We start from the raw sequence: 17184 nt of genomic DNA, 5'->3' as shown, positions 1-17184 counted from the left end.
CTTTCCCTGTAGCAATTGTTCCCCCAAAAGTCTTTATTTATATGAACGCTGATTCTAGTCTGAAGGTAACGTTATACCCCCATTTCCTATGAGGGTGAGGGGTTGAGAAAGAGAAGTGAGTGCCTTAATATACATGTGTTCAAACTGGCTAAATTGAAAAATCTCACAATTAGCCATAGGAAAACCCTGCCTCATTGCCCACATTATTTGTAATGACTCTCATCCAGTGTTGTGTTACTTTTAATTTTTAATTCTTTTCCTTTTCCAGTTCAAAAATTCCTAGGAACCTGGAAGAAAGTTGTGTTTAGTGTACTGTTCACAATAGCAGAACACAGTAAATTGATTAAGATGTTTTCTTGTGAATAAATGCTCTGTTTATTTTAGGAAAATTATTTTAAAATTTTTCAAAAATGTGAACAACTCCGACGGCCCTTCTGCTCAACTCTCTTAATCTGGTTACAGATAAAGTTAGCAAATGTTTGATTACAAATCAAGAAGCAAAACTATCTTAAGTAACTTTTTTCTCAAATTTTCTTGCCCTATCAAGCAAATGGCTTGGATTGACAGTCTTCCAATGCACTGACATCTTTAGGGTGGGGACATGTAGGAAATGTTAACCTTGGGAGATGCAGTGTTTAACTTCCGTGCATCATACTCATTTTATCCCTGACCCTTGAATCATGAGGATTGAAGTCTTAATTCTCTTTTAACAGGTGCCTACGGTCCTGAGCACTGGGTCACGTCAAGTGTCAGCTGCGGGGGCCGTCACCAGTCACCTATAGACATTTCAGACCAGCATGCACGTGTCGGTGAAGAGTACCAGGACCTGCAACTTGATGGCTTTGACAATGAGTCTTCCAACAAAACCTGGATGAAAAACACAGGGAAAACAGGTAGACTATGTCTTCTTTACTTGTCTGTGGAACAATATGAAATGTTTCTGGGTCTCTGGTCTTTACCTTAACCACGAGTTGCTCCTTTAGTAGTGTATGTTGCTACAGAGAACGTATAGCTGAGTGAGAGCTTTGGAATTAGCCCTTGGTTTGAGAACTGACCAATTGCTTTACTAGCTGTGTGATTTGGGACAAACTACCTAATCGCTTTGTGCTTTATAATTTTATTTAAATATGATAGGATAAAAATTAAAATATATATATAGATAGATAACGAAATTGTATCAGTCTCATAGGGTTATAAGGATTAAATGGGTCAGTCCATGTAAAGGATACAGCATGAACTTTTAGAAATCTGTTTTACTATAGTGGCCACTAGCCATATGTGGCTATATTCAAATTTAAATTTTAATTGATTAAAAGTAAGTAAGATTAAAATTTGCTCCCTCAGTTTTACTAGCCACATATCGTTTTGTTTTCCGCTTTCTTAGGTTGTGTGTTTGCAGGGTTTGAAGCAGAGGAGACCCACATTGAGATCTTTGGATTTTTCTGGGGTGTGGGTGAGGGTCACCTATTTATTTTTCCAGCTTTATTAAGATATAATTGATGTATAACATTGTGCCATTTCATTTTATTGGTTGTTTCTTCTGCGGTGCCCAGCTTTAGAGTTTGGTGAGTCTCATCTGTTTTTACTTTTGTTGCTTGTGCTTTTGGTGTCATATCCAAATTATCATTGCCATGGCCAATGCCAAGGAGCTGTTCCCCTATGTTTTCTTCTAGGAGTTTAATAGTTTCAGGTCTTAGATTTTAAGTCTTTAATCCATTTCAAATTAATTTTTCTGAGGGATGTAAGGTAGTGGTCCAACTTCATTCTTTGAACGTGAATGTTGCATTTTTCCAGCACCATTTATCGACGAGACTATCCTTTTCCCATTGAGTATTCTTGCCTCCTTTGTCAAATATTAGTTGACCGAATATGCATGGGTTTGTTTCTGGGCTCTAGATTTTATTCCACTGGTTGATGTCTTTATTTTTGTGCCAGTTCCATACTGTTTTGATTACCATAGCTTTGTAGTATAATTTGAAATCAGGAAGTGTAACACTTTCAGCTCTGTTCTCCTTTCAAAGGATGGCTTTGGTTTTTCAGGGCCTTTTGTGGTTCCATAGGAATTTTAGGATTGTTTTGACTATTTCTGTGAAAAATACCATTGGAATTTTGGTAAGGATTTCATTGAATCTATAGATCACTTTGAGTAGTATTGGTATTAGCCACATTTCAAGTGTTCAGTAACATATGGCTAGTGGCTATCATATGAGGCAGCAAAGATAGAGAACATTCTGTCATTATAGAAAGTTCTGTTGGACAGCACTGTGCCAAATGCATAAATGAAAATAAAATCCTTATCTTCCTTGAGAATTTGCTTTGTTAATATTAGTTATTATATTAGAATACAAATGAACACCGTCTTATCCCTTTGTGTATCAGACCAGCAGTTTGATCCTCCTGCTTCCCTTTACCTACCTCACCTGTCACTTGGGGTCCACAAATATGAAATACCACATTTTAAACATCGCTAGTGCAAAAGCTCCTTCCCTCTTAATCACTATTATGCAAATAGCAGTTATAGATCATTGATGGAAGTAGCAGGAATCCCCACTGTTTGATCTGAAAATAAATCCCTAGGTGTTATATTACGTTTGTGCCTAGTGCTACCTGGGATTCCGTTGGTGCTAAAGATATTTTTCTTATCTTATTTTTCAACTCTTATAACCCAACCCATTAAAACTAACCCCCCCCCCCCCCCCCTCTCTCTCTCTCTCTCTTTGCAATGATCCCTTTGTAGCCAAGGATGTCACTACAAATCACTGTTAGTAATCCTTTCAGGAGCCTTGGCTGCCTGAAGCCCTCATGCTGAGCTAAAATGACTTCATTATCTGTCCTTTGGTCCCCTCCATGTTGTGGGTCATTGAGTTGCCTTTTTTTTTTTTTTTTTTAACCTAACTGGCTGCACATACAACTTTGGGGATCCATTTCCTTTCTCCAAACCAGCATTTGTCTGAGATTATTCATGGCCGATTGCTTTGGGTTGGCTTGATTTGTTCTTAGAATTGTTTCCCACTCACTCAGCACAGTGATTCCCAGCTTTGGGCTCTTTTTCATAATGTCCCCACAAACAGTTCTTTGGGCCTTATAGCAGCTACCTTCTCCTGTACCTTGATTCATCCATTCGAGCAGCTGCTCAGGACAGACTTGTGTACCAGTGATATTATCTGTACACAACTTTTCACCCCCACCTCTCTACTCCCCCAGTATAGATGGTGTGCTTGTTGTTACCATTCAGAATTTCTCTACTGGTGGCTCTGCTTTATATTTCAAATATGAGTGTCCTTTGGACACCTGTGATGGGAATATTACTCTGCAGACGATCTGAATGTGGTGGATGGAATATTTGCCACGCTGGGGTAATTGGATTTCGCTGTCGAGTGCTACCTTGGTGCCACATTCCGGAAGCCTGCCAAAGCCAATTCGCTGGGCTCTCTGATATGGTTTTCTACTTGACTTGCAACGCTTGACAGCCTTCTGCAAAGATAACACGTTTCAGTGACAGCTTTCAACTTGGTATCTCCGATGACACGTTTTAGATGAGTGTAGGGTTCACTCAGTGCAAGCTGATTCATGACCTTGGTCTTCCAGAAGCTGATTATCAATCTCTGTCACTCTGCTGTCTTCCCAGAGTGATCCCCAAGTTGTTGCCTGTCTATGGGTGCATGCGCCTGACTTTGGAGCACAGCCATCCAAGTATGAACGCTCTGTCTCTGAAATTTCAGAAGAAGCATGGCTTTCTGAGAAGCAGAAATAAATCCTCATGACTTCACAAACTGTACTTATGACTACAAAATTTATGACATCATACTAGGCGGGCCAGTATCTCATAAATAATCTAACATGATTCTATAGGAGTGATTTTTTAAAAGTGCCAACCATTTGTATGCAATTTTAAATGTGAACATTGAATTGTTTTTCTGTTCTCTTCAAAGAGTTTCAATTTATGTTTGTCTAGAAACTTGGGTGCGAAAACCAACCTGTGTCGTTGTTGTTGTTTTATAAAATAAGCAATGAACCTAGAAACTTCTTTATTCTGCAGTTCTTAAAATGCCAAGTGAGTTCGTAAATATTCCAGTATTTTAGAGAAATATGAGGATTCACTTGCTTGTCAGTTATGCACGGATCATATAAATTGAGCTGAACACAGTATAAATACAGTGCAGGGTGCTGTGTGTCTGAATTAAAGGTACGAGTTCATAATATCTGCAGTGAGTAGTATTGATAGGCAACCTGGATAATATCAGTTTGAAAAAACACACATATCATTGTATACTATAGTTTTGTAAGATGTGACCATTTGGGGAAACTGGATAAAGGGGACTCGGGACCTCTGTATTATTTCTTACAACTGCATGTTGATCTACAGTTATCAGAAAGATTAAAAGTTTAATTTAAAAAACCCCATATGTTGTGAGCCACATAGTCCGTCTTTGTTACCGTCATTCATTTCATATCTAACTTTCATACCTAGAGGCCCAAAAAAGTCATTTTTATTAAATCATTAATTTTTAAGCAACACCTATTTTTCTTCCCCCAAATCTTTTCTTGAACCTCGCACGTCTAGAAAATAAATCCAGGAAGGAATATTTATTTTTTTCTGGTAGAAATTTACAGGTCACTTATCTGTAAAATAAACTGTCATTTGGATATCAGAATATGAATTTAGAAAGTTAATATTTAAAGCGGCCTGTTACATACGGACAGTAACTTTCCCGTAAAACAGTTTTAATGTTCATATCTGTCTTAACCCCCGGAGAGGGGTATATATTTAATCTAGCATAATCAATAGAGCAGTGTGGTTGTACCTAGCCCACTTCTCGAAAGTTGTCTAAAATATCTTTACAAGACAGACAGCATCTCTCTATTTCTTCCCGAAGAGCCATGACTGACTATTGTGCCAGTTCTCATTTGATTTCATCTAAAGTTATTTCTCCCTCTTTGATTTTTGTAGAATGAAAAGATAATGCATTCATTAAGAACATTTCGAGATAATCTTGCTGTTCCTAGCATTAGCTTCTAGGTAAATGATCAAAATTTAAGACTTAGATGGTGCTTCTGATATATGTTAATAAGCCATGGTCTCCTATGAGTTTTAACTATTTGGAGGATGTTTTTGTGTTTCTTCACTACTTTTTCTTTTACCCTCCCCCCCCACACCAAGGGCAGGTAGTAAATACATTTGCCGTGATGCTTGTTACTTCCATTTTCACATTTTGTATTGGTTTACTATGTTTTTCCTTTGCCTACATTCTTTCTTATTTGTCTACATATACCAGTGCCTGGCGCAGGCGGATTCAAGTAGTAGTTGGTAAATTAATCAAAGTAGATTGATGGTGGGAAACGTCTGTGTAGGTAAGTAGGTCAGGAGCCATGTCCTAATATGTTGCTCAGCCCATAAAATTCAGACAAGGGTTAAGAGGCTGTTGCCTCTACTTTATTGTACCAGGTCCTTCAAACTTCTATGGTAAAGTGACACCATAAGAACCCACAGACTTAAACTAAGAAAAGAACAACCTCATTGCAGGCTGATATGAAGAGAAAAATATAATCTTAACAACCTCAGTCACTTCCACGTGCGGCTTCTCTAACTGAGCACGTGACTCCAGCTCAGTACAAGAGGAGCATTTGGCCCTGCTGCTCTGCTTGCCCACAGGGCAAGGCTCCCCTGGGCCAAGCAAGTGTCTGACCATGAAAGGCACTCTGCGTTCTGTGGGTCACTGCAGTTACAGCTCAAACTAACGGCTGCCCCCATGCTGCCCTGCAGAATCAGTGTTCTGGTCTAAGGCTGGTGGAGAAACTGATGCGAGCCTTACTGAGAGTCAGTACCAGGCTGCCATTATGGGCTCCTTACAGAATTTCCAGTGGTGATTTCCATGATGCTTGATTTCTTCCCCAATTCATGGACTTGCATGCTTAGCCCCCGCTCAAGAGGGCATTCCACAGTGCCGGCATGATTGTCCAAGTGTCACATGCATGGAAAAAGCCTTTAGCAATCCTGAGATTGGTAAGGAAGTTTCTAGGAATTCTGTGTGTGTGCTTGTCTTCTCATCCCTGATTGTTTGGGCTTTCTCTTCTTTCGATTTCTATTCTGCTTCTGTTCTTTCTGTTCTGTTGATGAGTATCTGTCCATGAGCTTTCACTTTTTTGCGGTTTCCTTCTCTCCCACCTTTCCTCTCACATCTCCGTGAATTTCCCCACCCCTGTAAACAAGACTCTGCCTCTTGCCTGTTGGTCTGTTTTCACTCCCAGCTCCTAGTTTTGGCCCCCTTCTCTCCCTTCTTCCTGTCTTCCTTAGAGCTGGCCGCAGATGAGAACCAGAGTTTGAAAAGTGTTTTTTCTTGCTCTGTTTATGGAGTAGAGAGCCCGGTGCTGATGGTGAAAACCTGAGTATGTCCTCATTTCAATAAAACCTATATTCCTGATATATTGATGGGAAGGGCTTTTGGACAAGGGAAGTGTACAGTGACACCCCAAGTATATGTTCTTGGGGTTTCCAATTTTGCTTGATACCAAGCCATTCAATTATTTGTATTCCATTACCCTCCCACCCCCTTGGAGTGATCTTAGTGATCCTTGATAGGTGTAAATGTGGGCACTGAAGATGGACCAGCATGGAGTCCTTTTTCCTGGATCACATTTTTTCCTTTAAGCTCTGAGTTTTGTTTATGCCACTAACGAATTGGTCATTTTGCTCACAAAGAGGCTGCCAAGGTTTCTGATTAAAAGCTTAGCATCAGCCAAGTAGACAGATATTTGGAAACATATGGGTGTTCAGCACCATTGACACTGGACATGCCGAACCCTGACTTCATAATACCCCACAGCCCTCTGGTTAGTTCAAGGTTGCCTCCCCAAAAAAATGTAAGTGTAATTAAAAAAAGATCTGTTCTTCTTTGGGGAGATGCTAAATGTGCTTTGGCTCTTCTTAAATTTCTCCTATTTCAGATATCCAGATTCTTGGGTTCTTTTCAGCCTGTTACTATTCAGTCTTGCCTGAACCCTGGAATTCAAGTCGGAGCTATTTCCCTGGGTCTCTCTTTGGCAAGACGCACTGCAAGCTCTGTTTCGTATCTGCTAAGCTCCACTTCCTTTCCCTTATCCCCATAGCCCCAGTCCCTGCGCTCAGGTGGTAGCAGCTATTTTCTGGGTAGACCGAAGCCTAATTTACCAATTACAGAATGGGCAAACCAGCGCTATATTACATAACTAGGCTCAAAACTGAATTCACAATTTTGAATTTTGAGGGTAATTTTTGAAGCATTCCTTTCTTTTTTAGGGCACAGAACCTTCTGCTAGGCTGTCATCTGTCGTATCTTATATGATTAAAGGGTCAACTAATCCACTTTGTTCCTCTTGCTCAGTTTAGCAGTGAGTTAACGGAGACCCAGGATAATCCCATGACTTGGCATCTCTTGGTTCTCTGAGGCTGCTCTGACTCACCTTGTCTGTCCACTGTCTCTTTACTAGATGAATGCAGTAACCTCCTGACTTTGTTTCTTTCTTTTTTTTTAAATTAATTTATTTATTTTTGGCTACATTGTGTCTTCGTTGTTGTGCGCGGGCTTTCTCTAGTTGCGGTGAGCTGGGGCTGCTCTTCGTTGTGGTGCACAGGCTTCTCATTGCGGTGGCTTCTCTTGTTGCAGAGCACGGGCTCTAGGCGCGCGAACTCAGTAGTTGTGGTTCGCGGGCTCAGTAGTTGTGGCTCATGGGCTCCAGAGCACAGACTCAGTAGTTGTGGCTCACAGGCTCTAGAGTGCAGGCTCAGTAGTTGTGGTGCACGGGCTTAGTTGCTCCACGGCATGTGGGACCTTCCCGGACCAGGGCTCGAACCCGTGTCCCCTGCACTGGCATGCGGATTCTTAACCACTGCACCACCAGGGAAGCCCCTGACTTTGTTTCTACCAACCAGTGTTGCTTTCCTTCCAGGCCTTTTCCGTTTAGTAGCTACAATGATCTTATTTCCCTAATCTGATCATGTCTGTGCGTCTCCCCCTCTTTCTTTCTTGTTCTCTCTCAACCATATTGAGGACTTCTCACTTCTCTGCAGAACTCAGACAGACTCCTTGCTGTCCCTGCTTTGCTGTCTGGCCTCTGTGCTACACCCTGCTCTCTGGGCACCAGTCACCCTGGCTCCCTCCACACAGGACCTTTGCATGAGCTTTAAGCCTGCTGTGCTCCCCTCTCTTCAGCACTTTTACAGCATAGCTCACCTCTCACCTCATCAGTCCTTGTTTTGAAACCTCCTCCCCTTCTCCAGTCTGGGGTTGGATGCTCACCTCTTACCACCTGTCCCACTTGCAGGGTTGCTTCTGTCATCTCTTTAGTTGCTGGGGCCTGTCTTTCCCACCAACTGTACACTCCGTGAAGGCAGGAGCTAATGTCTCATTTACTTACCTTTTCTTCCCCAGTAGTTACTTGGTAAATTATTTGAAAAAATAAACGGTAGTGCCTACAGGGACGTTAGTAGGAAGCCTAGAACTAGAGCCTGTGTGTCTTGACTTCCAGACCAGAGCGTTTCCCTTTTCACCAGGAGCCTGAAAGCATTACCTGATGGACACTGGAATTGTGGGTGGTCTGGAGGTCTCACCATTACCGTCCAATAATGGGAGTCTTCCCATCTTGTAGTGTTAAAAATTGGTTGGGAAGTGGTGGAGGTAAGACAGTAACGGGCTTATTTTCCTTCTCATCCATTTTTTTGTTTAACTTTTGGCATCTGCTGCTGTTTACTCAGATTTTGGTGTGAACATTTGCTGTAGGCCAGCATTATTTAGACACACTGAGTTTAATTTATAAACAGTTTGTGGATGTCCTGTGAAGAATGCAGTGCATGCCTGGTGCTCAGTCATCCTGTCAAACTCAGGAGGAAAGTAAATTGTTATCCATGGTGTGACTCTTACCTGCCCCCTGCCCCTGTGTAGAGCACTTTTTCATTATGGGGGGCCCTGGACACAGAGGGAATCTATGAAAGCTGTGGATCCTCTCCCTAGGATAACTTTTATAAACAGCACTTATATAATGCCATCTGTTTTTAAACTCTTAAGTTTCAGGTGTACAGCATTATAATTTGACATCTGTATACACTACAGAGTTATCACCACCGCAAGACTGTTTACTGTCAGTCACCACACAGTTGATCCCTTCCACCCATTTTACCCACCCCTCCAACCCCTTGCCCTCTGGTAACCACTCATCTGATCTCTGTATCTGTGAGTTTGTCTTTGTTTTATTTTGTTCATTTGTTCTGTTTTTTTAGACTCCACATACAAGTGAAATCATACTTATTTGTCTTTCTTCTTCTGGCTTATTTCAGTTAGCCTAATGCCTTCAAGGCCCATTCATGTTGTTGCAGATAGCAGGATTTCATTCTGTTTGTGGCTGAGTAGTATACCATGGTATATACATATACCACATCTTATTCATCCATTCACCTATCTGTAAACACTTATGTGGTTTCCATATCTTGTCTATTTTAATAATGCTACGATAAACATAGGGATGCATATATCTTTTCAAATTAGTTTTCATGTGCTTTGGATAAATACCCAAGTGGAATAGCTGGGTGATAAGGTAGCTCTAGTTTTATTTATTCTTAACTGTTTTCCGTAGTGGAAAAATTCCCACCCACAGTGTACAAGGGTTCCCTTTTTTCCACACCCTTGCCAATGCTTATAGCCATTCTAACGGGTATGAAGTGATGTCTCATTGTGGTTTTGATTTGCATTTTCCTAGTAGTTAGTGAGGTTGAACATCTTTTCCTGTGTGCCTGTTGGCCATCTGTATGTCTTCTTTGGAAAAATGTCTATTTAGATCGTCTGCCCAATTTTCAATGGGAATTTTTGGGTTTTTGTTGTTGTTGAGTTGTATGAATTCTTTTGTATTTTGGACATTAACCCCTTACTGGATATATGAATTGCAAATATCTTTTCCCATTCAGTAGGTTGCCTTTTTGTTTTGATAATGGTTTCCTTTACTGTGCAGAAGCTTTTTAGTTTGATGTAGTCCCACTTGTTTATTTTTGCTTTTGTTTTTCTTGCTTTTGGAGTCATACCACAAAAGCATCAATAAGACCCATGTCAGAGAGCTTACTGCCTATGTTTTCTTCTAGGAATTTTATGGTTTCACGTCTTACATTCAAGTCTTTAATTCATTTTGAGTTAATTCTTGTGTATAATATAAGATAGTAGTCTAGTTTCTTTCTTGTGCATGTGACTGTCCAGTTTTCCCCACACTATTTATTGAAAAGATTGTCCTCATTCCATTGTACGTTCTTTGCTCCTTAGTTGTAAATTAACTGTCCACATATGTGTGGGTTTATTTCTGGGCTTTTACAGTGCCATCTTCCTGCTGTAATGTGGTGAGTGAGTTACTGTTGTGGGCATTCTTCATGTGTCAACCCTTGTGATCTGATAACAAACTTGTGAAGTTGCTGTTGTATTATTCCAGTTTCACAGAATAGGAACTGAAGCACCCAGAAATGCAGTAACTTTCTCACAACTGATAGTGGCAGATCTAGGGCTCAAATTCAGACCCAACTGGCTCCAGAGTCTGACTTCGTTTATGCACCCATGCTCAGAATTTTACTTCCTGTAACAGGAGTGTGTAGACCGCAAAGTCTGTGGGTGGCTACTGCTTTGGACTTTGGACTCCAGGTTAAAAACGCTGAATTTGAAGCTCCCGGTTTCTTCCACATCCTCCATCATTCTGCTTTAATTTCATCACAATCCATAGTAGCACCTGAACAACCAGAGGAGCCTCATTCTAGACAGTCCACTCCTAGGTGCCTTTCCTGCCTTCTCCTCCTGGCCCATTTTTCTCCAGTCTTTAGCTGTTGCTTGCTACCTTCCTAAATGTCACCTTATCCAGATTCACTCTTGGTGCTACTGTTTTAAAATTTAAATTAAAGTGTATTTATTCATTATTATCGTAGTATCGTTTACTTATTGTTTTTCAGTTGATGCACTTGATTTTAATTAAATGAATTGATTTTAAAGCAAAACGTTTTATCAACACCTTAATGCGAAACGCTGTGCATTTGGATAGACTTGTGTAAGAAATTATGTCTGTAATCTGTGAAAATAAATCAAAGGTACCAACGTTATTAAGTTCTAGCTTACATATTTACTTTTCGGTAAAGGGGGAAATGAATGAGTATCATTGAAAGGTGGAGGGCATATTAGCATCAAACTGGGATTTTCTTTTCACTGATGTGACTGAAAGAATAGAAATCATGGAAATCTGTTTTGTACTCAGTGTTTTAGTAAATTCAGAGCAGCCACTCAACACTTAACATCTCAAGTATTTGGGTCACACCTACCTTTGCTGTTTATTGTCCCTGCTCAAGGACACATTTTGTTTTGTGAGAAAGACAATATTGCTTTAAAATGGAACTCTGGGGACTTCCCTGGTGGCACAGTGGTTAAGAATCCGCCTGCCAATGCAGGGGACACAGGTTCGTGCCCTAGTCCGGGAAGATCCCACATGCCTCGGAGCAACCAAGCGCGTGCACCACAACTACTGAGCCTGTGCTCTAGAGCCTGCAAGTCACAACTACTGAGCCCGCGAGCCTAGAACCCATGCTCCACAGCAAGAGAAGCCACCGCAATGAGAAGCCCGCGCACTGCAGTGAGTAGCCCCTGCTCACCACAACTAGAGGAAGCCTGCGCACAGCAACAAAGACCCAATGCGGCCAAATATAAATAAATAAATAAGTAAATTTAAAAACAATTTTTTTTTAATAAGTAAATGAAATGGAGCTCTGCCTGAAAACGGAGAGTTGCACCTGTGTGGTTGCCCTTCTGTGCTGCTGCATGAACTCCGACCACGTCTCTAGAAATTATTGGGAGGTGGACAAAAACCCGCCTTGACTGTGTGCTTGCTGAATTTCTGGCACTGGGTTAAGTGCTTTCTGCGTGCGATTTCCTTCAGGCATCAAAACAGTCTCACCAGGTAGGCACTGTTATTGCCATTTGAATAATGATGGAAACCAAGACACAGAGAAGTCAGGTAACCTTGCCCAAGGTCACCCCGCTGTTAAGTGGCAGAATGAGGTTCTAACCCAGGTCCGTCCATCCCGTGAGCTCATGGCCCTTCCTGCATCCTGTGCTCCGCAGCGGCTACCTTTGGTACATTTTGTTGTGAAACAGAGCGGTGTTATCAGTGATCATCAGAAAAGTGTTGCATGTTGGCTGGGCAAGTACTCTCTTTCCAGTGTTATATGTAAACAAAAATTTAGCCACTTTCGGAAGGTGGGGGCAGTATGTGCATGTAGTGTGCTGTGTGCTTGTGAGAAATACTGTAAAGTGAAAAATGAGATTAGTGTTTCAGGTTGTATAGTTCCCTAATTATGCTTTTAATTATTCATGCAAAAGAAGTAAAATGACCCCTGACAGAGACATAAATGATTTAGGTAAAATCAAATATTTATAAGATGCTGCGGAGTCCCTGGATGATTGTAACAGATGCGCTCAAAATTCTGTCTTCATCCTTTGGATGCAAAATGTTATGGATAGAATCTGTAACCAGCTGAGAGTAATCAACAGTGTTAAAGACAATACTGAGCTAATTCATAGGTATTTGGGCTTTGGAACATTGGTTTAACACAATAGTTTGTCTTCTAAAATATATTGTATTCTAGGGATCACCAAATGACAACCCCTCCTGCTAGTTCTTAGGTTTTTTAATGGTTGGAAAAAAATCAAAAGGAGAATATTCCATGACGTGTGAAAATTATATGCGAATTTTAGTGTGGATAACTAAAGTTTTATCGGAATATAACCTCACCCATTCATTTACATATTGTGTTTGGCTGCTTCTGGGCTACTAAGACTAAGTTAAGTGGTTACAGCAAGGGCCATAGGACCCACAAAGCCTTAAATATTTACTGTCTCACCTTTTACAGAAAAATTTTGCCAACCCTTCTTCTAAACCATGCCTAGCACACAGTAAAGGAACATGCCATAGCGTGTTCAATCAGCATAAGAAACACTTGCTTTTATTTCATTTTATCCTTTAATTCTCTGTCCCACTAATTGAATGTTCACTGTATATTTTTCAAAAGTTGAGAGAAAACTGCCTTTGAGTGCAGTAAAAAGGGATTATTACAAGCAGGGTTCCGTCACTTGCTCTTTTTTTTTTTTTAACGTCTTTATTGGAGTATAATTGCTTTACAATGGTGTGTTAGTTTCTGCTTTATAACAAAGTGAATCAGCTGTACATAAACATATATCCTCATATCTCCTCCCTCTTGTGTCTCCCTCCCACCCTCCCTATCCCACCCCCCTAGGTGGTCACAAAGCACCGAGCTGATCTCCCTGTGCTGTGTGGCTGCTTCCCACTAGCTATGCTTCCCTTTTAACAGAGAAGTGCTGAAACTAATTGCACTTGTTTTAGAAATGGGTCATTAGTCTAGTCCCTATCTTTTATGGAGACCTAATTTTCATGCACGATTTCTCTCTAAGGCTTGAACTGGCATCTCTTTAGGAAGAGGAGACAATGAGGATATGAAAGCTTTTCCCTGCCTTAAATGAGCTTAGCTTCCGATCACAGGCCATTTAGTATGTTGGTTGGCACATTGATCACAGGCCATTTAGTATGTTGGTTGGAGCGTTATGCGTATTCACCAGCCAATAAGTGTTTGTTAAATGAATTCACTTTAGACAACAACAAAAAAGGGGGGGGGGAATGTATGACTTATAAAATAAAATCTCTTTTTCATCCACTTGGATATTACATTCCTTTTGGAAAAATAATTTTTCTGGTAGTATAAGCCCAAGTTATTTGTTCTTGATTTCTCTTTTCCATGTTTCAAGGAAGAGAGATGTGATTTTGAAATTTAGGGTTTGAGTTGATTGAGGTTTTCTATGTTAAGGACTTCTTATGTGTTCTTCGGAAGGGCTAAGCAAAATTTTCTTATGCTTAGAATTAAAAGACATAGTAAAGTTACTTATCTGCAGTTATTTGAGTGACTTAATGAGTAGAATTTTCACTATACTTTCCTGGACACCATTATCAAATATGAAGACATTTCCCAATCCCAGCTGTCTTCCCACTGTTATTTCCTTAATATTGGTGGAACCTACACATTTTATTTCCTGACGGCTTGCTTAAGTTTTCTGATCAAAGAAACATGTCTTCTGCATCTGACTTATATATATATTTCCCATCTCATTCCAGACCTTGAATCTTGGGATAGCACCAGGAATCAGTGTTTAAAAAAGAAAAATAATTTTGATCATCAAGCAGATTTAGGAAACCGTGATTCAGAGCCACTTACTCTATCATTGTCTCTTTTTTGTTTGTTTGTTTTTCCAACCGTGAAATGGTTAAATTCTGAGACCATTCTCTGGGAATTTCCATGAGTTAGAGTCAACTGGCTCTTGAGAGCATTCTGCAGCTAGAATGTGCTAATGTATTCAGACTAATGTTTTTGACTTGCTTTCTAACAGGTATATGGGAAATAATTCCCGCATGTAATCATGAACTTTTATTTGAAGCAACAGGAGAAATCTTTCAAGTGTGGTTTTGAAACTCATTGTTGTTTCTCTTCTGCTTTACACAGTTGCCATCCTTCTGAAAGACGACTATTTTGTCAGCGGTGCTGGCCTGCCTGGCAGATTCAAAGCTGAGAAGGTGGAATTTCATTGGGGCCACAGCAATGGTTCTGCAGGCTCTGAACACAGCATCAACAGCAGGAGGTTCCCTGTGGAGGTGAGAGAAACTTGAGATGTCAGGGGCAGCTGTGCTTTGGGTCTTGACATTAAAGAGATGCTTTGTCTTTACCCCCAGTTGTCTTGCAGATCAAACTTGTACTATCCCTGCCTTTGTCTCTGGAAATCTTTTATATACAGCATGACAGCTGGATAGCCATCCTCAAGTTCCTCATCTTTGTTTAACTGGTGAAGCATGTAGACCTTGTGGACGTCACGGCTTGAGTAGACTCACCCCTGGTAGATGATTTCGGACCCTTGGTTTCATTCGACGCGGCTTCTTTGCCCTGTCCTCTCTGAAACCCTGCCCTTTCTGAAACCCTGCTTTCCAAAGTGACATTCTGTACGAAACTCTGGCCACTTCATTTTCACCCTTTAGAAAAGAGAAAAGGTAACTGTTATGTGAAGGGGACTCAGAATCATCTCTCAGTAGGGAAGCTGCTTTAAGGTTTGTGTGCTGTCCACGCTGTTGAGAAGGAGGCTGTGGCCGTTGGTCGTATGACTCGCGGGATTGGTCGTATAACTTTGCGGGATCGACATTTTAACTCCTCTGAGTCAGTTTTCTCAAAGATCCGTGAAGAACGGGTGGTGCAGTAGGTCATGTGAATCTTTTTGGCGACTGAGGGAGGGAGCTTGTTTCCAAACTCCTTTTTTAATCTTTGGTGGGGACAACACATCTGTTCCATTGTTAACCTTAGTTTTGTACCTTTAGTCATGATCAGGATGTGAATATTCTTTCTTTGGGACAGACATATTTGTTGATTGTTTGGGTGCCCACGTGGTAAGCTTTACAGATTTGTAGAAGAACTGAGAGGGTTTGTACCCAAGCCTGTGGCTGTACTCAAACATGGAGTGACAGCTCTTAGTGTTCTGTGACTTTAGTAAGTCATGACCTACTTGGGTCATCTGGTGAATACTTTCAATCCTCCTCCATAGAGAAAAATACATGTATGTACACACAGATTTGTGCACAATCTGTAGGGTTTCATCACTCACCCTCACTCCTCAAGCCCGTTCATGGATCCTTTAGACAACCTTGAACCTTAGGTGAAAAATCCCTTTAAGAGGAGAAAATCAATAGTATTTCTTTGTTTATAGATGCTTATATTCGCATATCGATTTGTTTCTTATCCATGATTGCCTGAGAAACCAGAGATCACCATGCTGAGAAGAAAGTGCTGCGTATTTTCTTGTCGAGCTGACAAATTCACAGTATCAAGTATTCTTCCCATATTAGGATTCCTCTATCCTTGGGACTTCCTGTCCTAGTCACATTAAAGTTTCTACTTAATGGGCTCTCTTTCTCCTTTTATGTTGAATGAATCATTTCTTAGAAATCTTAGCTTGATTTGTACTTGGAAAACTTGATTCCTAGAAGCCAAGTTGATCAGATTTTTTTTAAGTTTGGGGTTTCTCTTTTGTTCCTGCTGGCCAGTTCCCATTGGCAGTGTCGCTGAAGGGAGAATTTGTGCCTAGCTAGCTTTGCTCTAAAGCTTCTTTATCCTAGAAATGGGTTGCCATTTGTTTAGTTAATGTTGTTCTGGACAAAAGACCTGTGCTTGAAAGTTTGAAAACTTAATTTGGCAGCGGCCTTGGAAAAGAAAAACTCTGGAGGAAGTAACTGGGAACTTCTGCCTCATTCATAATCACATCCCTAAAGCCTGTCTCCTCCTCCTATTTGAGTCTAGAAAAATGAATAGACTAGATGCATATTCTTTTGAAAACTTATTACTTTAAACGCATTTTGTTTTTTACTCAAAGACGGCCATGAAATTCAGAAACTAATTAGAAATGGCAGCTACAATGCCCAGACTTATTTTTGACCAAGCTATTTGAAATTTATTTCTTCTAAGTCATGTCACATGGTAAGGCTGCCTATATTAATTGGGTGCTTCATTGAAGCCCATCTGGTTCATAGCTTGTTGTTTTTTTTTCTAATGTGATAAACATGTTAAATGACTTAGTGGTTGTATTTGGAGGAACTTGAATTTTAGAGATTAAAGGTAACGGGAGCAAATTGAACTTTAAAACACGCACAGAAAAGTTGCTCACTTTTGCGGAAGACATGTCTGTGATATGTTAAATTGTTTTATTTGAGTTCTTCATTAACGCCAGCTCTCCCTGAGATTTTTACACTGTTTGAACATCTCAGACTTGGTTTATGTCTTTCCGCATAACTACACTGCTTTCCAAGAAATTCAAATGAAAGTGAGAAAATTATAATGTACCATGTAGTAATTTATCAGCGTTGGGGACATTATTTATTTTATATAGAGTCAGAGAAGAGTCATTGTGGAAGATTGGGATGGGATTGGTAGAATACAGCATTGGTTCTCAACTAGAGACAGTATCCTCCCCCTCAGAGGACATTACGTGTTTTCGGGGGACGTTTCTGGTTGTCACTGTTGAGGGCATTGATATGCTACCAGCATCTAGTGGATAGAGGCCAGGGATGCTGCTCAACATCCCAGTTCATAGG

At 40.6% G+C, this 17184-nt stretch overlaps 1 protein-coding gene across 1 annotated transcript in view; it reads left to right on the top strand.

Annotated features, from left to right (window-relative positions):
• Positions 1-475: 475 nt before the first annotated feature.
• PTPRG (protein tyrosine phosphatase receptor type G) overlaps positions 476-17184 on the top strand; it is a 313959-nt gene continuing 297250 nt past the window's right edge. Inside the window, 3 exon segments of the mRNA XM_007454772.1 lie at positions 476-512; positions 714-893; positions 14558-14706. Of these exon segments, the coding sequence (XP_007454834.1) occupies positions 476-512; positions 714-893; positions 14558-14706 (366 nt within the window).

Source organism: Lipotes vexillifer, unplaced genomic scaffold (assembly GCF_000442215.2).
Source record: "Lipotes vexillifer unplaced genomic scaffold, Lipotes_vexillifer_v1.1 scaffold8, whole genome shotgun sequence".
Lineage (NCBI taxonomy): Eukaryota > Metazoa > Chordata > Mammalia > Artiodactyla > Lipotidae > Lipotes > Lipotes vexillifer.
The sequence above is the reverse complement of the archived record's forward strand: the minus strand, read 5'-3'. Positions and strand labels throughout refer to the sequence as shown.